This window comes from Rhamphochromis longiceps, linkage group LG2, assembly GCF_057381845.1.
Source record: "Rhamphochromis longiceps isolate RC_006_pf linkage group LG2, R_longiceps_female_GT1.1, whole genome shotgun sequence".
NCBI classification, from domain to species: domain Eukaryota; kingdom Metazoa; phylum Chordata; class Actinopteri; order Cichliformes; family Cichlidae; genus Rhamphochromis; species Rhamphochromis longiceps.
Genome location: NC_140558.1, coordinates 29970857 through 29994650, shown reverse-complemented (window position 1 = coordinate 29994650; position 23794 = coordinate 29970857). Strand labels below are relative to the sequence as shown.

The 23794-nt window shown below is 40.5% G+C and overlaps 3 protein-coding genes across 4 annotated transcripts; 2 read left to right on the top strand and 1 right to left on the bottom strand.

The window, feature by feature from the left end:
- The first annotated feature begins 260 nt into the window (after positions 1–260).
- Positions 261–5301, top strand: prelid1a (PRELI domain containing 1a). Its single transcript, XM_085422060.1, has 6 exons — positions 261–396; positions 927–1035; positions 2525–2750; positions 2846–2959; positions 3245–3323; positions 4440–5301. The coding sequence occupies exons 2-6, from the start codon at positions 944–946 to the stop codon at positions 4559–4561; spliced, it is 633 nt and encodes a 210-aa protein (XP_085278186.1). The 5' UTR covers positions 261–396; positions 927–943; the 3' UTR covers positions 4562–5301.
- On the bottom strand, positions 5103–9385 carry mxd3 (MAX dimerization protein 3). The gene is made up of 6 exons (XM_085422074.1): positions 9171–9385; positions 8389–8488; positions 8188–8217; positions 7947–8061; positions 7271–7436; positions 5103–7108 (listed from the first exon to the last, which is right to left on the bottom strand). Exons 1-6 carry the CDS (start codon positions 9238–9240, stop codon positions 6996–6998), a joined length of 594 nt encoding a protein of 197 aa, XP_085278200.1. The 5' UTR covers positions 9241–9385; the 3' UTR covers positions 5103–6995.
- A 1061-nt stretch (positions 9386–10446) lies between these two features.
- Positions 10447–23551, top strand: fam193b (family with sequence similarity 193 member B). 2 transcript variants are annotated; one of them, XM_085422011.1, is made up of 10 exons: positions 10447–10745; positions 12665–12943; positions 15029–15215; positions 17729–17947; positions 18354–18765; positions 18863–19046; positions 19162–19389; positions 21126–22185; positions 22295–22349; positions 22480–23551. In XM_085422011.1, the coding sequence occupies exons 1-10, from the start codon at positions 10587–10589 to the stop codon at positions 22574–22576; spliced, it is 2880 nt and encodes a 959-aa protein (XP_085278137.1). In that variant the 5' UTR covers positions 10447–10586; the 3' UTR covers positions 22577–23551. The 2 variants fall into 2 exon arrangements, with proteins under 2 accessions (XP_085278137.1, XP_085278127.1); XM_085422001.1 differs by having other exon boundaries at positions 22274–22349.
- The last annotated feature ends 243 nt before the right edge of the window (positions 23552–23794 follow it).

Below are 23794 nucleotides of genomic sequence, written 5' to 3'. Positions count from 1 at the left end.
CCATTACGGTGGACGTGTGGACACTTCTTTTTTAAACAGGAACACATTATTTGGGATTCTGGGATGCATATTTGTTCAGGGAGTCCTAAAGATGCCAGTTCCAGTTGTTGAGAGCTGACAGGGTTACATTAAAATTCCCCCTCACACGTCATTATAAAGTTCAGACAGAAAGTTTTGAGACTCTTCTGTAGTGTCTTGCGCGGTCACCTGCTGCCCTCTAGTGTCCCAAGCAGGCGTTGCACACGCCCCACCTAACCGGATATAGCGTCTCGTTTGACCTTCCTTTTTTGCTCCAGTTACGTTTGACATGATTTTCGGACTTTATCCGCGGTGAAATTCTTCCCGATGGGAGCGTAAAATGCAAATTCTCATTTTGTAAATGGTATCGCCGTGCAGGTAATCGCCTTTTCATCTGAGCTGACCCTAAAAAATGTGCTTATTGAATGTCAGTAGTAGAATTTTCTGGGGTACGCTGTGCCATTCATTCATGTGGCTTGCCTCATGCTAGGCTATGCTAAAGGGGAAGCTAAAGAGTGCGGACGTGATAAAACAGGATAGCAGTGTTTTATCTCACGTTAGGCCTCTCGTTGTTGAAATATGTCACAGTCTGCGGTCTTAATGAGGCTTACATTGTTTGTTGTCAGTCACGCGACGAGACACAGTTGGACACAGCTGGAGTTGTGAGGTAAAAAGGTGTTAAAGGTAACGCTATAGTGTTCACCTTCAGGTGTTTATTGAACTTGACACCTGTTGTTGTAGCTGAAAATACCAATGGCTTGGATTTATTTTGGAACATAAGGGTTGTCATCGCTGAGTTGTTTTATCACATTGACACCGCTATTTACGGCTTCGTCCTGATGTGGCATCTGAAAATTATCTGAACACATCTGGCTAACTATCACGCTGTTTGTTCTGTGTGTTTGCAGGGTAAACCAAGGGAACAATGGTGAAATATTTCTGCTGTGCAGGTCTGCTAAAAAACACCTGGGACCAAGTCTGTGTTGCTTTCTGGCAACGATATCCCAACCCTTACAGGTGAGGTGAGGGGTTTATGTGTGGATACGCATTCGTATCAAACATCTTTCTTATAGCCTGTAATATTTTTTTAATGGACTGTAAACTGCACCCAATAAGGCAACAAAAAGTCACCTTGCAATGTGAAGAGCCTACAATTTTAGAGTCAACGTCCCAAACCCAGCTGATCGCCTCTTTCTGTAAGCACTAGATGACTGTGGGGTGGAAGAACTCCATTTTAACAGGAAGAGACTAACAGGTCCAGACTCCTCTGCCATGCTAGTTGGGGGAAGGGAGAAAAAAGGAGACAAAGACACAGGGATGGAATATAGTCTGCATTATCATAGTTTTCCTAATCTTTACGCTTAAATGCCAAGTGTTTTGAGAATGCGACATCATCAGTGTGATTTATTTATTTATTTTTTTAAACTTCCCCTTCATATGTTTTTGTTTAAGATAAACAAACCGATATAGCGATATAGAAAAAAAAAGATAAAATTAAAAACACATTTTATGTATCCAAATGTTCAGTAAACACTCCAGTTTAAACATTTTTTTTTAGCATAAATATGAGACTGTGTCATGGTGTGATGATCAATGAATTTTGTTTCACTTTAGTTTCTTATGAGACAACTTTTGAGACATTATGTTTTACAAACGCAACGCTCAGAGAAGTCATGTGACTTACAGTCAGGTATATCTCCCAGACTCGGTAAGAGTATTCACCAACACTTCCTCGTGCTTGTTCTGCTGATTCATAGGACGGTTTGTGTATTCCCACGGCATTTTTTCCACTTGGTTCATTTTTGTTTTTATCTAAAGTCTATTTATTTTTATTATTAAGAACATTTTTGTTGTTGTTACTTCAGTGAACAAGATTCTTTTTACATCTCTTTTTAGTTTTACATTACAAGAACAACATGATTAGATTACATTTTAGCATTCACCTACTGAGATGGTTAAGTGGAAGATCCTGGAAAATCATTTTCAGGAAACGCATAGTTTTGACTTTATTTTGCCAATTTTCTGCTGAAGATTGTTCGCATAAAAAATTTAATGGAGATAAAAATAATAATAATAATACTTTAGGGGACCAAGCAGTTTCTAAATAGCTCAGTTTCTTCATCATTCTGCCATTTTTACCAGCCGAACTACCATTCGGGTAATAAAGGGGGAAAAAAATCACCGTAATCAAGTCACAATGAGTGTGAAAGCAAATGTTAGTTGTGCTTTTAATTGAATCATCAGTTTGTCCATTTAATTGAAGCTTAATAGTTCTTGTCAAGCTAAAAATACAGTGTCTAGTTTAGTATTTCTGTGTTTGTCACTGTTTCATAGAATGTTTAAATGTAATATATTTCGATTTTGAACTGTTGTGTGGATTAAAAACGGTAAATTCTTATTGAACTGAAGCAAAAATAGAGATTTTTCAGGATCATAAACCTAAATAATCCAGGTTTCACGTCATCATAATCCATCCGTCCTTCTTCTTCTTCTTCTTCTTTCACAGTAACCATGTCTTGACTGAAGATATAATTTTCCGAGAGGTTACCCCAACCAACTGCCTCATTTCCAGGCGTCTTTTGACCAAAACTAGCCGTGCCCCTCGCTGGATGGAGCGCTACCTTCCAAAGCACATGGCCAGCTCGGCGTACATCATCGAGGACTCCATCGTGGACCCTCAGAAAAGGACCATGACCACGCTCACGTGGAACATCAGCCACGCTCGCCTAATGGTACATTGGCGTTTGTGTGCCTTAAGCAGCATTCATCAGCAGTGCACAAAGTGGCACCTTTGGCTCATTTTGCTTTTGTTTTTTCTCGCTGACAGTCTGTAGAAGAGCGGTGTCACTACAGAATTAACCCTGAGAATGGCAGCTGGACCGAGATTAAGAGAGAAGCTTGGGTCTCCTCCAATGTCTACGGGCTCTCTAGAGCTATTCAGGTCAGTGGAGTAAAGCAGAGTGCTGCGCTACATAACAGCTGAGGGAAAGTAGCCGGGGGTGACCGAGAGTAACACTCGCCCACCTTGCATTTGTTCTGTATTTAGAAACATAATACAGTGTTAAGATGCAACAGCTGAGCAGCTGAAGCTGTCGGCCAGGACCTGAAGTAGTAAATGACTTATGACAGAGAATTACAGTAGTTGTTGACAGCCCATATATGAGGATGTGAGTCATGTGTTGTTATGCCTCATGCATCTTTTATAACTTTGTTTTTCACCTTCCAGGAATTTGGGCTCGCAAGATTCAAGACCGGTGTGACAAAAACCATGAAAGGCTTCGAGTATGTGCTTGCCAAAATGCAAGGTAAATTATTCTTGGTTCTTATTCCCATTTTATTCCTATTGTAAGTTTGTGGCTGATGCTAATATGGGTTTTCCAAATCTGTTCAAACTGCTCAAAAAAATTAAGGGAACACTTGATCACCTCAGTGTAACACATGAGGATTGGAGCCCAACGTCCTTTAGCAGGATTTGTGCTCACACACCAACACTGTGCTGCTGGAGTGGCATTTCCTGGAGAACACTAGAATTGTGAGCGGCAGGCGACATAGTGCTTCCCAGCATCTCCAGACACCTTTATGCTTGTCACATGGACTCCGTGTCAGTTTGCGTCCTTTGAAGAGAATTGGCACTATCGGAGGCTGTATAGCATTGTTCTGCTGGCACAGGTCCCACTTAAAGACACTGGGACTTTATGCCATTTTCATGGAGTCTGTTTCTGATGGAAGCATCGAGGTTAACACGTGTAGCCCTCTGGAGCTCATTCTTTAGGGCTCTGGCAGCCCTCCACATGTTCCCCCTCACACAGAGTCACATAGTGGGGCTGCTACTGGGGTGGATGGCCCTGGGAGACACAGCAACCCTTCTTGCAATGGCATGTATGGCTGGAATACTGGAGGAACTGAACTACCTGTATATGCTGAATGGATTGCAGCTATTGTATCAGTAGTGACTAGTGACACAAAGAAAACGTAAAGTTAGAGAAAAATCAGTTGGGGAAAAGGTGAGAACAATGGTCTGTGGTCATCGTCTTGCAGAAGTATTCTCTTTTTGATGGTTGCCTTCTCTTTGCCTCCCACTTTACCTGTTGTCGCTTTTATTTATCCCAAAGCAGGTTAAATGGAGTCAGTGGTTGATGCTTCCTAATAGGACAGATGGATATCTCTTAAGTTTAACTGACTCTGTGTTAAACTGTGGTGATCAAGTGTCTCCCTTTTTATTTATTCATTTTTTTCTGAGCAGCATAATATAATAACATCAGTAACTCGTGCATGGAACTGCATATTCTTCTAAAATAAGGTGACTGTTGCTTTTTTCATGAATCTGGAAAACTGATTATAGTAATAATTGGAAGTGTTAGCTGCTTAGGCACGAAAACCTGGATGAATCCAATGAAGAGCTGTGTTTTGTCCCCGTGTAGGTGAAACTCCATCGAGAACTTTAGCGGAGACGGCTACAGAGAGGGCGAGAGAGACGGCGCTGGCTGCTAAAGAGAAAGCCAAAGACCTCGCCTCGCATGCCCAGAAGAAGCAATACGTGTGACAAGCTACACAAATAAAGTGATTCTGCAGCAGAACTCACCGATCCCAGTCATGGTTAGACACCTCTGTGAGGGCGCATCCAACTGAAATGGTGGGTGGACCATAAAAGACCTGAGCTGGGTTAAACAGCCTGTTCCTGCCTCCCTCTACATGCCGCACTATAAATATATTGCCGAGCGTATCTACGCCACATCACCTCAGTATTTACCAGAGATGCAGGTCTTAGACAGGAATGGTTGGTTATTACTGGCGCTGCCATAAAATGATTGAAGCTGTTGTTCGACCTTTGCTCCAGTCGTGCCCATTGTCTTGTTTTTTGTTTGTTTTTTTTAAACTCCGTTCCTTTGAGTATGCCTCGTCTAAAGCAAGTCACGTTGTCTTTAAAGCTCCAGTAGATAAGGTCACACCGAATTTGTGATTAAGGCATTCTCGTTTATGATTGGTTTTATTTAATCTTGCATACAGTTGCTGGTTTAGTTCGCTCTACAACACTTAAATCGCATTACTGCAGCTGATCATCTCCTTGCCTCAAGTTGGACTGAAGAGTTTGGTACAGTTGGTGTCATTGCTCAAGAAGAAACCTCTGAAAACTTGAATTGTGATTGTGCATTTAAAAAAAAAAAAAAAGGCACAAAAGCTACCTTGAACTGTACATTCATCTAAGCTCTGGTGATGCAACCCATGCAAAAATGTGTCCTTTATCAGCTTGTCAATAAATTGACTTTGTCTTTCTAATCACTTTGCTGTCTGTCAAGTGTATGTCTGTGCGCCAGCCCTGCTCGAGTTAGGGGTGAATGGATTTTTACCTCTAAAATGACTAATAACAAACACAACAGCAAATAAATACAGAAAATATTTATTCATTAAAAAAAAGGAAGCTTACATCAGTAAAAAAATGCTACATAATATTACTGGGTGGAGAGACGGATAAAGTAATAAGGCCTCTTGCATATACAAAAGTGAATTGAGGGGGTAGAAAGCACCTTAAGTTATTAAATACTAGGGGTCGACCAGTGTTCAGAGTTTCAAGGCCTTTGAAGATAAACTGTAAATGAGCCGCGCCGGCTCTGATGCAGTCTTCTGTTTGAACACGGCTCATAAATAACAGCCCATCAACACCAATGTTATACAGTAGTGCAGCTGCAAGCTTGGAGCAGCTCCCGGCACCTGCTGCAAAGCTGTGTTTCCATGCTGAAGCGGCAGAAGTTGCAATAAACACTGCGATGTTATGTGTTTCTATGACTACAAGCACGGCGATTTTTCCCAATTACACTGAAAAATCGAACAATGCACCTTTTTTTTTTCTTTTTTTACATTGATGCAATTTACTAAAACAAATTAACAGTTTATGTAGCCATAGCTTGCCCAGAGGCATTTCAGCAAAGTGTTAGGTTTATCTAAAAGTTTCAAATATCTGTTATCGGTGTCTTTGAAACTAAAAAAATATAGGTCGACCCCTATTGAATACACAGAAATGAATATGTAATACAGCATTAACTACATAATCATTAAAAGTACAAACTGCCTACCTGACTGGTGAATTTGTTATGTGTATAATTAACAATTTAATTGATAAATGCACAAGTGAAGGTAGGAAAGACTTCTAGGAAACATTAGCAGTGAATAAAACTGCCATTAGGCCTCGGTGAGCAGCTCCCAAGTGCTCCTCTCACAGTTTTAAGTTCTTAAATTGTGAACTAATTCATATTTGGCAATGTTACTGAATTTTCCTGATGTCGATGTGCAAATATGACCTGCTTCTGTTTGCTGCTTTCAAATCTTTTTGAGACAAAACAAGTGCAACATTTGGAAATTATGTGCAATAGAATAAAAAGGAGCAAAGTATATGACTGCACTTAGATATACAATAGGACACAAACACAAAAAACCCCGACATAGCAAGATTAATGTTTAAGTGCATGCTAAACGTGGCATACTGAGATATAAGCTTAGTGCTAGGTAAAAGCTGAATAGCATACTAAACCAGATCTGATTTAAGGCAGAATTCAGTACAGACATTCTGTAGTAAAGAATAAGTTAAAAGTTTAGAATAAAAGCCCTTATCTGAATTTTAAAAGCCCTTAAAAAAATGAATTATTAGAGCTGCATGAATGATACGAAGTTTGACACCTCATGGCTTTGGGGGAAAATAGCATTAATGACTGATGCTAGAACACACACGAGTATGTGTTTGGTGACGACACGGCCCAGTGAATTTTACTGCTATTCAGTGCAAATGGACACCTCTCTTTCATAACCAAAGGTTGGCTTTTAGCTTTTTGTCCGACGTGTGCTGACAAGAGAATGCCAAAAAAATGTTCAGTTGTACAGTAACATCTTCTTCCATTCTCCCCCATCCTTTGTTTTTGGAATGTTTTTCCTCCTCTTCCTGTCCGTCCGGTGACAATAAACCAGTTACCACTCGTGTACTGCCGTCATAGCCAGGCCTTTTCCAGGCTGGAGTAACAGTGGTCCGCGCCGGTGTGCGTAATGCTCAGTCCATCAGAGTCCACAAACACAATGCTCTCCACATCAACCTCAACGTCCTCTGCAACAAACCCGAGCACAGATCCGATCCGTCAGCAGAAATACGGCAAACCTCGCTCGTCACATTAAGCTTGAACTTGCAATTTGCCTTTGAGGAGACAGCCAGCTCCTAATAGGACTGAAATAATTTGAACGTGAAATAAAAAAAACCCGAGGGGCTTACCTCTGTCTGAGTCCGACCTCTCGGAGGACATGGTTGACCCCTGGCTGTCGTTCCTCATCCTCTCCGTGCCCCTCTGCAGCTGCTCCAGCCGAACCCGCAGCTCTTGCTGCTCCCAGCGCAGACGATCCTTCAGCTGCTCTGCACGCTCATCCTGCTCCTGCAGCTTCTGAACGGGAAAAAGGTGCAGGAGCAGAGCAATGAAGAAAGGATAAACAGTACAGGCAAAAGCAAAAATTGAGATTGCTAAAAGCTCTGTAAAATGCACAAAACAAGCCACTTTCTATACACACAGTATTCATATATATTCAGAATATTTAATGTTCTTGACTAATTTAAAAGCTTAACTTTAGAAACACCAATTACATGCATGTCTTTGGACTTTGGGAGTAAATCGAACTACCCGCAGAGAGCACATAGACAGAGGGAGAACATGCAAACTGCACACAGAGAGGCTGGATTTAAACACAGGATATTCTTGCTGTGAGGCAGCAGTGCTAACCACCACACCACAGTGTTACCCCACTTCATGATTCAGCATTGTTCTCTGTTTTGTCTTGTGCGGTCTCCCTTTAACACGTATTGTGTCCCTGAGAAAAGCACCACATTTTAAACATGGCTGGGATGACAAGTAAACCAAACTCGAGTCAGATTCAATGCAAATTCAGACATCTCGCACCTTTATGTGAAGCTGGGCTCGTCTCAGCAGGTTCAGAGTGGTGTTCCTCATCGAGTCCGATGACAGTGGGACCTGCTTCTTCAGCTGCTCCAGGCAGTGCCTCAGCTGTGCCCGTCTGCAAAGCACAATGAGAAAGAAGTGAAGCTGCAAATCCACACTTCCCTCTTTTTGGGGTTTTTTTAATCTCTTGATCTGACACACATGAACTTTTACTGTAGCATTACGAAGAAAAGCCCATTACCTGTTTTTCTCCAGCTCATTATGAACAGACCTGCAAACAAAGTAAACAAACAGACAGTTTGGTCAAACATTCACAACAGTGCACTCCTACTCAGCAGCTACTGCGTGAGAGGTATTCAAGGTTGAAAGGGTGCCTTATCAAAACTGAAAGTCAGACCGAGCCACACCCTGTCGTCAGTTATTTGTTATGTAATGCATTCACCTATTGCCACCAGCAGATATCTTCTTGCTCTTCTGCTTGCTTCTCCTGTCGAACTGAGCTGGACTGAGAGGCAAGACGGAAGCATACCCATGTTCTGCCTCTGCGCAGGGAGACGCATCACAGCTGTGTTACACAACAATCGCCGGCAAAATCACAGTGCACACTGGCTGCGACGTTAAAGGTGCCCTCATATTAACATGTGCGAATGCCGGTGGGACAAATCAACTTTTATTACGGCGTAATTAAAGTGTGATATACTATCCGTGCTGTAGGGGAGGTGGGAGAAAAGGAGGCTGAACGCAGTCTACCGTTGTCATCAGCTGGACGTTTTGCTTTTGGCGCCATCATCCACTATCTGTTCGCTTTTATCCAACCAGCCTTACAACCTCACGCGTAAAAAAGGAGTCGGGATAGCGTCTACAGCTAGTAAGCAATGAATAAAAGTTATACTTTATAGGCTTTCCTCATCCCCCCCCCCCCCCCTTTCATTCACCGGAGCGAACGCTCAGCGGCGCCCGGATTCATTTTCAAACTGGTCCAGATTGGCGCCTTTGAGTACAAAGATGCGACCGATATGTAGGTCAGAGTCAAATGGCAAAACACCGCCCAAAAATAACCTTGCACCTAGAATCCAGGTTAAATCTTAAACAGCTGCACGGTATGATGTTTCTACGTTATGTGTAGGTGCATACTTGCCGCCGGTTTATTGTGGATTCATCGTTGTTTTAACAATAACCAATCAACTCCCCTCTCTAGGCTGACAGTTGACATAAAGCACTTACCCCGCTCTCTTCTCTCCAGAAACTCGGCAGCCCGAAGAAGCACCTGGATGTTGCACACTTGTCCTTCCATTGTTTTGGTTTTTTTTGCTCAAATGAAACGGCAGCAGGTAAACAAGCTACTGTGGTACAAGCGTCAAGAGCCCGAAGTGGATGAAGCAGTGTCTGAGCTACGTCCTCAATCCACACAACGCTAAACCGGTGGTGCGTTCAGGAGCCCCACGCAAACTCGGAAATTTTCAATAAATTGTGTATAAACATTCCAGGTTATACCGTTCTACGTAATATTTTGACTAAATTCTCTAACCACTCGGATATTATCATTAAACTTATCACGCCACATGCCCCACACTATCTATCGATTCATCCAAATCAATATGCTTTTCTTCTGAAAAGTCTTTTTATTAGGGTCAAAGTTGAACTTCAGAAAAATAATGGTCAGCAGGATAGCGTCAGCGCTTTTTGTTCTGTTCAAATTATTTTTCATATTTCCCTTCATGTTCAACTTGCATTGCTAAGTAGTGGTGTTTTTGTCTGTTTGTTTTTCTAAAAGTCGTTTATGGCAAATTTGCTCATTTAATCCAGGGAATTCTGGGTTTTGGTGGAATCTGTACAATCGTTGTTTGCAACCTAGAATGCGCCATATGTCTAATGTTATGTTAGCATTTATGTAAAATCCTATGCTATGCAAATGATAAACCAAGAAATAATGCTATAATTGTACTCTTTATATATAACAAACAATATCTGTGTTATACCTCCATCAAAATATTTCCGAAAGCACTGAAAGCACCTAACACTGATTGGTCCCTGTCCTTCCATAAAGTTTATTGAAAAAAAAGTCTTTCACACGGCACTATTTTTCTAATTTTGTTTATCGACATTGTCAATGATAACATTTCACAACAAGATGATTGTTTGTGAGGTAGCTCCCGTTACCAAACCAACTCTTACACATTTATTTCAGTTCATATATTTCAGTTTCACTGTCTCCCTCAACGTCTAAAAACAGCTCAAGTCTAAACATTTTATTTCGATAACAAAATGTTTAAGGATAGAAAACACTCAAACGTATTAAAGTTTGCTCAATAAAGACAATAAATAATAAAAAATTCAATAAACATTATATATACCAATGGAAAGTGGGAGGAGACGTTTGCCTAACTAAATATGGCGGCCCCTGGCTTCACCGCGAGAATATGCTTGCAGCCGCATACTCCATGCGGGAGTGAAGCCTCTTTGCCAGCAGTATGTTTAACCTTTGAACTCCTGAGTGTGCGAGTCCTCCGCCATATTGACTGTTGTCTTGACTGGAGGAGATAGAGAACATTTTGAGGTCCGAGAAGAAACGAAAGTGTGCTCTTAAAATCACCGAAACTGGTGCAAACTTGGTCAAAGCGTACTATAAACAAGGTCGTAATGGCAAGGAAGAAAAGCAAGCAGCAAGGGGTCGCCCAGAAGGAGCTTGTGCCTGGACAGCAGACCGCTCCGAAGAGCCCCGTCTCTCCCGGCGATGCAGCTGGCGGTGGCGGCGGAGATGCTGGGCTGGATAGGCTGCCCACTACCAAGGCGAACCAGGTAGCTAGCTGCGAGCCAAACGCTGCCTTTAAAATAGGCTAGCTAGCCTAGCTAGCACTACTCAGCTAATCCAAGCATCCTCCATTGTGCTTCTATTCTATCAGCTCAATCATGGAGAGGTGCAATTATATGCACCCGCTTCTTGGTGGGAAGCTATTTTAGTTGTAATTTAGCAGCGATGTATGTATACCTTTATGTCGTGTGAATTGTAATTAAATAAATATTAAGCTCAACTTACCGAGTAGAATAGTTCCCACCAGACGCATTTTTAGGCACTGTGATCACCATTGCAGCCAGTCCCTTATACCGGACAGGTGACATTGTACCTCGGGCAGGGTCGTCCCATTTCCATCGCTTACAAGACTTCATCCGCCCAGCTAACGTTAGCCAAGCTATCATCTTCAGCTAGCGTGCTGCAAACGTGCTTGCTGCCTGCACTTGATCCCCTCCACAGGACCTACTCAGCCAGCAGAGGCTAACCAGCTACTAGCTAATCAACAGTTAATTAGCTTAAAAACTTGAAACATAACGGGTTATCAATTAGGGGAGCTGTCAGACTAGTTCCTATTAGTTTTTTGTCGTACCAGAATCAAGTATCAATCTGTAACAGGAGCTAATGTAAAAAAGTTTCAGTATAAGCAGTTAACTTGTGAGCTAATGATACTTAGCTGAATCAGAAGTATCTTTGATGTTGAGGGTAACCGCTTAAAATAAATAAATAAAATTTATCCATCTGCAGGCTGGAAAACTGTCTTATTAACAACCAGCTGATATTACACCTGGCCTGAGCTTTATAACCTGCAACCTGTCCGCTGCAGCTGGGACCTGTTAATTACATTTTTATAACGCAAACTTAAGCCCCTAAACGGATCGATCAGCTTTTTTCCATAGAGCTTTTTAGTACTGTACCAAAAATAATCGAACTAAGTCCTAGCATAACAGTGAATGTTCATTTTTATGTAAACTGTTATGGAGAAGCTCTATTCATGATTTCTTAAGGTACCACACTATATAGGATATAGCCAACTGTACCTTCAAACTGGCAACACAGCACTTCTACAGTCATATAAGCACATGTTTTGATGTCTCTTGAAAGTTGCTTAGCTCTGGCTTATATTTCTAATATGTTTGTAATCTGGTATTCTAGATGTTTGTCCCTTTTGCAAAAGACATATTATTCCAATTGATCTTTAGTTTTTTCTCACCTGCTTTTTCCTGTTAAGGAGAACTTTTCCCTCATCTAAATCAAAGTCTAGGGACTGTGGGTGCAAGAGTATTGAATGAAATACCCCCCTACTGTAACGGTGAGAGAATGGTTGTGAATGTTATACACAAGGGTTAAAGATAGGTAATCCACCCTCATTGAACATTTAAACATTTATCTAGAAAAATCACCAAAACACCAAAGTTTCTTGACATTGATCGTTAAGGATGCAGTTTAATTTTGAGCTGACTGTGAATGTGTTTTGAATCGTTTCCCCCTAAACCATGAATTACAAGCATAATCAGTTTGCTTTTCAGGCTTTGATCTAGGGCACAAACCTTGATTGATTAAGCGTGGAGCATTGCAGAGAGTGAATCTACTACATAATTTTACTATGTGTTAAAGTTAACATGATGGTTAAATTACATTTATTTGTTATTGTTATTTTTATTTGTTTTTGTGGTGTTACTTTTTGCTTTTTGTTTGTTTTGTTTTTTCTTATGATGGTTCTGTCACACAATGCTTGCAAAAGGTCCAGCGAGGAAATAATTTGATCTTTGTCATTGCTTTTTAGCACTTTGGTATGTATTGCGTGCACAGTATTATGAGCTTAATTAATATATGTTTTAGTCTGTGATATCTGTTGCGATTATATGCATCAATCAGTCAACACATCTTATATATGGAACGCTTTCTTCTCTCTTTTTCTGCCTAGCCTATGCACACCTGCTGTCTCCTGTGCCATCGTGAATTTAAGGACTGGGGAGCGAGTTCTGTGAACGGGCTTCCCGGGGGCCATGGAACGAAGCTGGCCAACGCTGTGCCTGCGCTCTCCCAAGCTTTATTGCGGGAGGCGCCAGGGCGTAAGCTCGCTGATGCTGTGCCCTCACTATCTCAGTCCCTGCTGGGAGAGGTGCCTCTGTGGATCTGTCAGAGCTGCTGCAGGAGTGTAGAAGAGGAGGAGAAGCGGAGCACACAGGAGCAGCCAACACCGGTAAATAAAACAGGACTGATCTGGGTCACATGTCTGAGTACTTTTCAAAGCCTCTGTTTACTAATGTTTAGTTAAACTATGTTTCTTTATCCTACTGAGGTTACCTCATTATTAGTCATCAACACTGTTTCTGCAAAATAAATCTCTCTAAATCTCACCTTTGCTGTTAGGGCTGTCAAAAGGTGCCAGAGGTCACTTATTTGTTCAAAAGAGCCACACAGGTTGGAACTATTTAAATATTACATCATGACCACAAGAGGGCAAACCAATACCACAAATAAACCTGTTACTAAAGATCTAAATACCTACAACTGACAAAATAAGCAAGTATAATTATTAGATTAAGTTTTACTGAATGAACCTTTGAGGTTCTGAGAGAGCTCTGCTTTCAGTAACATGGAACAACAAGGATCTTTTCCTCAGAATGAGTTGTGAAGATAATAAAACCATTAGGAAACTATGACGTGAAGCTTTTATCTCTGGATTATTTGTTAATCAGTCAGGACAGTTAAGGTTCCACAGTCTTGGTCTTCTACAGACCAAAATCCCAAGTATTCCCAAATGGGACACCAAGTGTTAAATCGATCTTTCTGACTTGCGTTTGGTTGTCACCTTTATGGCATCCTTACTGTTGATCTGTTCCAAAACAAAACAGACCTAACCTAACTTGCCTGCTGTTACTGTTAACAGTTTTGTACACATATAAAACAGTCTGAAACTCCAGGTAGAACTAAACAACCTTTAACAAGTAAAAAAAAAAAAAAAACAAGAAATTTTTATGGCTTGAGACCATTTAGCTGATATCCACCCACTTATATTCCCTCATTATGTAGGCTAAACCAGTCACTTTTATCCTTTCTTGCACCTGCAGCAGTGTGAAGCACGCATCTACACCACACAGCTGTTCCAGCTGTGCCAACCAATATGCAGTTTTGCAGGTGGATTATGCTCCGTTAACCCTGCAGCAGCAGTTGGTCTAACAACTTCTCTGCTGGAAACCCAGCTTTGCACTCTGCAGTTCAGGAGACAGATACTAAGGGTGCTCCCCCCCCCCCATTCATATTTAAAAAAATTTGTTCATATCTGCTAGATATATAAATTGTGATTAGAATTTTACGTACACTCATCATGGGCATGAGGTGTAAATCTAAAATTGTCTGCTTTAGATTTTCATTGAGTTCTTTGGACTTTCCCATTGTTCTGAGTTTTGTTGAACAAATCCTTCTTATTCTGACAAAGGTAAAGTTGTAGTCAACTGTGATTAGTGATTACTAACGAGAAATTAATAAGCCATGGCCTTGTCAAGCTAAAACACATTGTAGAAGCTTCAGCATTCACTCCTTAAAAGATTTAAGTGACTGTATGTATAATTTGACCATGTGTGGATTAGAGAAAATTTCAAAATAAATTAAAGCTGTGCACGAAGTTATTGTTTATGCACCCAATTACATCCTGGCAAAAGAACAGTTCAAATAAGTCATTAAAAACCCCAGAATTACCATGTAATTCATGTCTAGGATGAGTTTATATGAACCTCTAACCATAACTGTGATCAGAAAGGCACTTTGAGAGCACAAGGTCTACCAAGGTCAATGATTCTTCTGGTGTTTTTTTCCTAATGTGACAGAAACAAGCCTGCAATGAAGGAAAGTAATTGTCTGCTTTGGTTTTTCTGTAATCTCTGCTGCATATGTAAGACAGAAGCAGCCAATAAGCTTTCTTTGTTAGTTATTTTTGTAAATAATTTACATGGAAAGCATTTTTTTAAACTTAATATATCACAATACTTCAGCTGGACTGCTGATGAGTGTCGTGGTCATGACGTTTTGCTGACATGTGGGTTAAATGTTAAAAGTTTCAAAATGAGAACAGCAGGCAGAGTTGCAAAAAAGTGACTTATGGTGACTTAAAGCATTCTTTAATATGTGTTTTTTTTTTCTTAAGTATTAAAGCAAAACACGCAAGTAAAATGATTTTCATTGCTTATCTGCAAGTTAGTTGCAGCTGCTACCAAACTGCAAGACACTGTTTGCAGCCACATGATTTATACTGGGGTGTTTTCTTTTTGTTTGTTTATTTATTTAGGTACCGTTGTCACACTCTTCCTCCTGTAAGTCCCAGAGCTGTGGGAACGGTTACCCAGAGCAAAGTACTGTGGACTGGGACCCGAGTTCTTTCCTGTCGGCTCACAAACTGTCGGGTCTCTGGAACTCTGCCCACACCAACGGAGGGGAACACTGCAACCACAGCACTTCTTCACACTCACAACAAGGTCTGTCGTCACAGAGTAAAAGAAAAGCATGCAGCGACTGACAATAAACGCTGAAAACATCACCATCCTGAATTTCAGGCTGTGTTGCAAGCTTCAGTTTTGGCAAATGGACAGAATTTTGGTTAGATTTAGTTCCTTGGCTGTTTTAGCAGTACTGTGTGTGAGGTTCATTTTAGGTCACTTTGTTCAGCTGTTAATCGAAATGATCATAGAAGAACTTAAATGCACGATGTAAAAGATTACACTCATTAAAAGTCAGCATTATAGGACGTGCAGTAATGTTTTAATGTTAAAAAATGTAAAGACTGTGAAATTGTTTTTAAAATACAGTTGCCTGTGAAGGTCATCATTTATACAATGTTGAGAAGGAAATCATGGGTACTATTTAGTTTGTGTAACAACAAGAGAGAGGAAAGATGTATGGAATGAAAACAGGGTTATACAGCTCGATGGCTCAGCAGTAGGAAAGACTGATGGTGGGATTAACAACAGCTAAAGCAAAGTAAATGAATAGAAAGTTATAAATACGTTTGTAAAAAAAGCAGTTGGAAGACACACTTCATCGATACATGTGCAGGTATTCAGGCCACATGTCAGAGGAATGGCTCATTCTTAGGGATTTCATCTATTATGTGCAAAGTATATAGTTTTCTTTTTAAGGAATTACTTACATCTTTTGGTTGTAATATTATAATAATGTTATATCAGCATCAGTCACAAATCCAAAGTGAAAGAGTTATGCTGGCAAAACTCGAGTTCAGTTTAATCATATTGATTAGTCAGAAAGAAGCATTTATTATTAGACCTCACAGTCCAAAACTCAAGTGTTAATCCTGGAACATGTCGTCATGGGTTAATGCATCATCGCGCATCAGCGAAACATGACAGGTAGACCACGCTGCTTGGCTCCCATAACATTTTTTATTTTGCTTTTAATGGAAAGCAAACATCCATCATAGCTCATTTTTACTTCATTTCATTAGCACTTACACACTTGCAAGCACCTTGCCTGTTTTATTTCAAAGTAGAAATATGCATTGTATAGCATTTTAACTCAAGTGTATAAACAGAATGAAACACAAGTTATTAATCAGGCTTTATACAGTTTTTACATTTCTGTTCCCGAGAAGAATGCAAAATATTTAGTTAGGAAATATTGCATTTATATTTTTACACAAAAAAATCCCCAAATCTGAATATAAGAAATCAAGAGAGGAAGGTGCATGGCGATTTTTGATTGGATAAATCTTACTTAATTGTAAGAAACTGTTTAATGATACTAATTTTCAAACACAGTACAAGTGTGTTAACTAAATTGTTTAAACAACAGGATAAATAAAAGAGTTTCATACTGTGAACTGGGTTTATGATGATTAGCAGGAACAAATATTTCATTCATTTCAGTTTATTTATTTATTTATTTTTAATTCCTTAGTAAGGGCAAGACTTCAGAATAACAGACAGAAACTCCACAATTCCCCATTGCGCAAGAGCTTGGTGAAGTGTAACAGTGAACAGCGCTGAACAGCAAGTTTCTCATGTATAACCATGTATAAAAATCCAAGGAGGCACGTGCAGAGACTTGTGCACGTGACACAAGCCACAGACTTTAATGTTTATTCAGTTATATTGACATTAACAAACTTTGAGAGTCAGCCTCGCTTCCGAACTGGATTAATCCTCAATTTTAAAGTTCTAACGCTGCGAGTTATGCACAATTCACAGGAAGTCTCATTAACTGTTTTTAAAGTTCCCATTTCACATGATGAATGATGCATTCAGTGGGAATGGATCATTAGGCTGTGATTTATTACTTAGACCTGACAAACAACTAAGATGACTTTGTTTTTGTCTGATTTCTCACTTTTCTTTGCTCCCTTCAAAACCCTTTCCCTGCTGCGTAAATGTGATTGAATTTCTAGTTAAATATTTGGATGGTTCATGGCACCAAATGGCATTTAAAGAGGAGTAAGTGAAAGACTAGTTAAATGATCCATGCCCTTTGTGAAGGCGGCTGTTTCCTTCTAAAATAGACTGGTATGTTTTCCTTAAATTAATTAAGAAAGAATGAAGCTGTAGGAGAGGTGTTTAGCTGTGAAATACACTACCCGCATCCTAATTGGCATCCCAATTATATTTCGCTGTATATAGCAAAAAATGTTTAGGCAGGCATTATGTTACGCGGATTTGTAACTTCTCCTGGCAAGTGTGTGTGATTACCAGTAATAGGTGCAGTCAGTTTTGCACAGCAGAAATAAGCATGTTAAATAAATTATTAAAATTTAGTGCTGTCTTGATGTTATTTTAGCTAGCAGAAAGGGATTTATGCTTCGGGACTGAAAATGTTTTACATAGCTGTTTTCCTTTTTAATGTCAAAACATGTCTCCAAAGAAAAGAGAGTTATTTTTTAAAACACAAACTGCTCATAGGCGGTAAATTCATATTTACCCATGGTGAAAGTTAAAAGCACTGTTCCCCTTTATTTGTAACGGTCTTTTTTAAATGTCTGCAGGTATAACAGGAGTTTCAACCTGTCATGAGAAAAGAGGACTTAATGAAGCGCCAGGGAAATCGGCTAAAACGTCAGGGAACAAAGTATGTCCCTACAGTCACCCATCAGCCCAGAATTCCAGTGGATCCTCTGCTGGGAACGCACTCTCTACCTCAGCAGACCTTTGTAAGACCACTCCCAAGCACTTCAAGACCATGTGCCGTCGACCAACGCCACCAGGTAATTTTATTCTTCAATGAGTTCAGGAGCTTTTATTAAAGCCAGCAAAGAAGAAAACTCAAGTTTCAAATCAAAATGTGCAGCATTAAAGTTAAGAGTGTATAATAGGCGAATGATTTAGGTTTAACAAGATATTTTTATTTTAATTGTTTCTTTATTTTTGTCCTTTAATAGAAACACCTAATTATATATTACTGTAGAAAACACAGTAACTGTTCTTTCAGACTTTGCAAGCCTGTAGTTGTATTTTGCTCTGAGCTCATCTTTGAAGTGAACTTTAATAGGATACTTTAGCTTACAGTCAAAAGATTAGTGGACCTGAAAATTAACTGATGTACTTTAGAAAGAGATGATTCTGTATGTGTGACCTGTGACTCATTCATATTCATGGTTTGTTATTGTCCAGGTGAAGCCTTCCACCCCAGTGACCACCATCAACATACAGACTTATCGGTACCCCCCAACAGTCCCACCGGCCTGTCTTCCCAGCATTCCTCTCTCCTACCCGCAAAGCCGAACTCTGGGCAGCACGGCCACGTGACCTCCTCCTGTGGCACTGGCGTCGCAGCGCACGCGCCATTCTCCCCTCTGGTACCAAACCTCCACGGCCCCGCAGCCAAAATCAATTCTCTGAGCCCAGATAGCCCAACATCTGTCCATAAACCCAGCCCGTGCAAAAACTCCCACATTCCCGCTGTGAACGCACAACACAGCAAACTGGGCACGTCTGTCGTGGGTTGTAACCACTCCTGTAATGGGCACAATCCGGGAACAGTAGCCACCTCCAATGTAGGTCATGTAACACCTGGGGCATGCAGGTGAGTTTTAATAATCAGCCTTGTTTTTTGTCACTTATTTAGCTGTGTTTATTCAGAGAACAATTATATCCTAAGGGTTTATCATTCTTTTTTGTAGGGATCAAGCATGTAAGGGGCACAAGGTGACTAATGGGACGTTATGCCACCCTTCGTCTGAGCTGGAGGAGGGTGAGGATGAAGACAGCAGCTCTGAGAGGAGCTCCTGCGCCTCTTCTTCCACAAATCAGAAAGACGGGAAGTACTGCGACTGCTGCTACTGCGAGTTCTTTGGACACAATGCGGTACGGTTTGATCGACCACTTTAAAAGTTTTACTAACAAAGAGGTATGCTTTTTCATTCATCAAATGTGACTCTGTGAGAAGAGCTCAGTATTGTGAAATATTATTTGCTCACAGCCTCCAGCTGCACCGACCAGCCGAAACTACGCCGAGATCCGAGAGAAGCTTCGCTCACGACTGACACGGCGTAAAGAGGAGCAGCGCCAAGATTCAGAACTGACAGTGGCTGGTGCCATCGACAACCGGGACGTGGACGAGCTGCTAGACTTTATAAACAGTTCTGAGCCCAAACCTGTCAACAGTGCCAAGGCTGCCAAAAGGGCTCGACACAAACAAAAGAAAAAGGTGTGGTAATTTTATTGAATGTGTGTTGTTTTCTGTTTTTCAGTTATAGTTCAGTCATGTTTATTTACGTCTAAAGCTGAGATTATTTGGCGAACTTTAATATTTAACATGGAATCTATTAGACCCATGTCAATAACATTTCCTCTTATTGAATAGGAAAGGTTAACTAGACACTAGCAGCTCAATAATAGACTTCAGATGAGATTTCAGTGCAAACAGCAGGAGAAATCTGCAAACACTTACTCTGGATTAGTTACATGCTAATCCTGTGTAATCTCATGGGTAGGTGGGCCTCATTAATTATATGTGGGAGGAAGAAGTGATGAAAAGCACATTGCAAAGAAGTAAGTGCAAATTGATGGAGAAGCAAATGATGGAAAATTTCCTCTTAGATAGCATCAAAGACAGTTTGATTTATTGAAAATATTTTAAATTTAGATGAGACACTGCAGCTAAAAATTTTGAAATGACCAGGATCTTTGCATATTCATAAAATGTGGTCTGATCCTTCTCTCAGTCAATAGACAAAATCAGTTTGATTAAACTAAATCCACACAATGTACTTGTTTTGTGGAGCAGGGAATGATGAGGTAGATTTTGGACTGTCCCTTGCTACCAAACTTTCATTATTTCTGGGACATATTAATTGAACATGCACCATCTCAGCAGGGTTCATTTGAGGACTCTGATTTCTTCCAAAAAACTGTCTTCTTTTTCAACCATTCGTTGGTTTATATAAATATGCACAATGTTTCATTGTCTTGTTGTATTGCTTAACCTCTCCTAAATGTCAGAGAATGGTCTGCTTTTCCTCTGTTTGTTGCCCTTACTGTTGATTGAGTAACTCCAGCAAAACTCTAGATATAGTTTTTAGCCTTTTCTAGCATTGTACATTACTGTAATTCTTCCTTTTCCCTCCTAAGGCCCGAACTCTTCCACAGCATGCATTTTTAATTTCTCTTTGATATTTGGGCTGATTGGGACCTGATGAATGTAAAAACAAAGAATTACCAGATTTTTTTAACCTGATTTTTGTTTCTAAGAAAAATGAGAGCCACATATGAGGATATTTGTTTAAAATTTCGATAGAACAGTGGCAGTATAATGTTCTCGTAAGTGGATATCAGGCCCTTGTAGAGCAAAATTGAGTATTTGGGTCTACATAACCCAAAATGTGATGTCCACATATGTGGACGCCAGGTCCTAGGAGGTTAAGGTCTTGTTAAAAGGTCACTGTGGTTGATAACCAGACTTTGTATGCCTTTATTTACCATTAGTGGCACTTGTACAACCCATGCTTACAATCTCCCCTCCTTAATTAGAACCGTTGAGTCTTATCTTTTCAAGAACTCATTAGCACAAAGGTCCATTGACTTTTTTTCAGACTGAACTGAGAATTACTCAGCGTCTTCTATGAAGACATAAACACTACTGCTTTTTGTGTGGTTAGTTTTGTCAGAATATGTTTTTCTGTTGTTGTGACTTGGGTGAGATAAGACCGCCTCTGAGTAATTAAGTATTCTTGCAACTGTAAGTGACAATATAATAACAGATTACAGATATTTGATTTCAGGCTTGGGTATTTTCTAATACTCAGTCCTTTAGATACATTTTGGTCAGTATCAACAAAGTCCTTTAGGGTATATATTTTAACTTTATGCAAGTGTTCAGTACAGAGTCCTAGTGTCTATGTGGGTACCGTTTTCACTTTCTTACCTGTACCATGTCTGTTGTAGGAAAAAGCTCAGCAGGGCAACACGGGCGCTGCAGGCAGTGACCCCCACTCCAATCCATCTGAGCCTATCGACGAGCCCATCCCTGATGGTTCTGAAGCCAGTCGGTTGCTAGACTGGCCTCAGCTGGAACTTGAACGCGTTAATAGTTTTCTCACAAGTCGGCTAGAAGAGATTAAAAACACCATCAAAGACTCAATCCGGGCATCGTTTAGTATGTACGACCTCAATCTGGATGTCAATGACTTCCCAAAGAAAGCAGCCACGTTGGAGGGAAACCATTTACTGTCCCATCTGAATGGTTCCTCTGACTTGCAGCAGATAGACCTTGACCTCTCTCCTCTTTCGCTGGGAACCTTTAAAAGCCACCTGGACCTGGTTAACGGATGGGAGGACACAAACATTGTCTCATCTTCTAATAGCACCACCAGCACCACCACTGCATCAGGGGTTAGTGCAACTACAAAGGACATCCAGCGGTTGCACAGTACCCCTAGTCTCTCTAAGCTCATAAGAGTTCGCTCACCAGAAAGATGCACTTCCACTGGATCTGACAATTTACCACAGGTGCCAGCTCAAGCGACAGCTAAATCAAAAGAGGACGCCTCTGATCTTAAGAACACAACTGTTGGGAGCAATGGTGCAAAGTCAAAAAAGAATAAAAAGCAGAGACAGGAACAGTCTGCGTCAGAGCAAAATTCCAACAAACCAACCAAAGCCGGCTCTGGTAACGAGGCACAGAAAACCAATGAGTCTAAAGAAACGGCATCTAGTGGCTCAAAGTCTGGAAACAAACAGCCCCAGCTTATCGCAGACCACCAGAAAAATGGGCCTAAGAAATCTGAAGAGGGCAGACCATCCAAATATGCAACAAATGGAGCAAACGGTGGCCCCTTGAGTGCACAAAGGGGGAAAAGCGACCCAGAGACACGAGGAGGCCGGTGTGAGCAGGATTCAGAGAGCAAAACACAACCCGCTATTCCAGCGAATGGACAACAGCAACAGTCCAAGGGGAAAAATAAGAAGAGCAAGAACAAGGGTGAAAAATCCAACAGTGCAATTGGTATGGAAAAGTAACTGTAATTGCATGCTTAATCACTACTGTTTTTTTAAATTATCTTGATGTTCAATTCTTTATGTTTATACTGTAGATGATGTATTTCTCCCTAAAGATGTGGATCCAACAGAAATGGATGAGATCGATCGGGAAGTGGAATATTTCAAACGGTAAGCTCATCACAATAAATGTCCAGATACGTGGAGTTTTTTGGGGGAGGGGGGGGTTTATATATTTTAGCTCAGCTGTTATATTTACATGACCTTTTCCCCTCTCTTGTTTGTCTTTTGTTCCCTGTAGGTTTTGCCTGGATTCTGCAAAGCAAACTCGCCAGAAGGTCGCAGTGAATTGGTCCAACTTTAGCCTCAAAAAGGTTTCTTCCAATGCAGCTCAATAACTTGAACGAGTGCCAGAAAAAAAAACTTCCCACCACAAACTCTTTCGGTAGAGCCCTATTTGGCCCAAGGCCATCTCTCATTCCCAGTTTTCTTCTCTTCCATACTAAGCCAAGGGACCCTGGTTCAAAATCATACTCTCCATTCAGAAGACTGAAACGTGTGGCTAACAAAGCCAGGGATCATACTCAAAGCCAACTCTACCCTCTGCTACTATTTGCAATGTTCACTAAGTAAGAGATGCAAAAGTGGAAAAAAAAAAGTCTGTTGAATCAACTGCATCCATGTGCTTAAGTATGTAGTATGTAATCAGCAACCGTACATTAAATAAATGTTTTTTATCACAAATCTGAGACATTTTAACGTCGTTAAACGTCTGAATTCCACTTGATTGAATTTGGTGCTCATCCATTACGTCCTACATTTCTATTTTCCAATCCACTCCACCAGTCGAAATAGACACTAGAGGCCATGTGTCTTATAAACACTCGTACCAGTCTTCTCTTCTTGGAGCAGAGGAGACAGTTACATTATATTACTTGCAGAGAAGCCGCAGTACCTCTGCTGGTTGCTCACAGTTTTGAATTGGAATAATGTTTAATGTTCATTTTAAAGAAAATCAATTACCGAAAAGTGACAATGCATGATTTTTCTGCCAACCTGTTTTATTATGAAATGAATGTTTGGCAGTTGGTACACCAGCAACACTAAAATGTTTTAAAATACATTTCTGTTAAATGTATTATTTGGCCAACAGAATGCATCCAAAAAACAAATCCAGTTAAGTATCCCTGCAGATACATCCCCATGCATGACGTGCATGAAAGAAAAATCTAAACACTGTCCCAAAATTCAGTGTCTGTCGCTTCAGTGTCAGTCCTCCTGTGATGTTAGTCTTGAACAATTATCTCTTATAAGTGATATCCAGTATACATTCTGTATGTGTATATCTTTAAAAGGACACCCTTGAACACGGTTTCTCAAACACTTTTTTACCCTTCTGAATCCCAGCAGTAACAGTACACCAGTGTGAAATGTTCATTCTGCCACTGGAACAAAAAACCTTGTTTGTTGTACATACTGAATGAATAATTTTTGCCCACTTGAGCCCTAGTCATGGGCTCTGTCTGGGATGCATTTTCCAACCATATTACTCACTTTCCCTTTACTGTGACCTCGATGGCACCCTCCACCTCAGCTAACCCAGTGAGACCCCAATC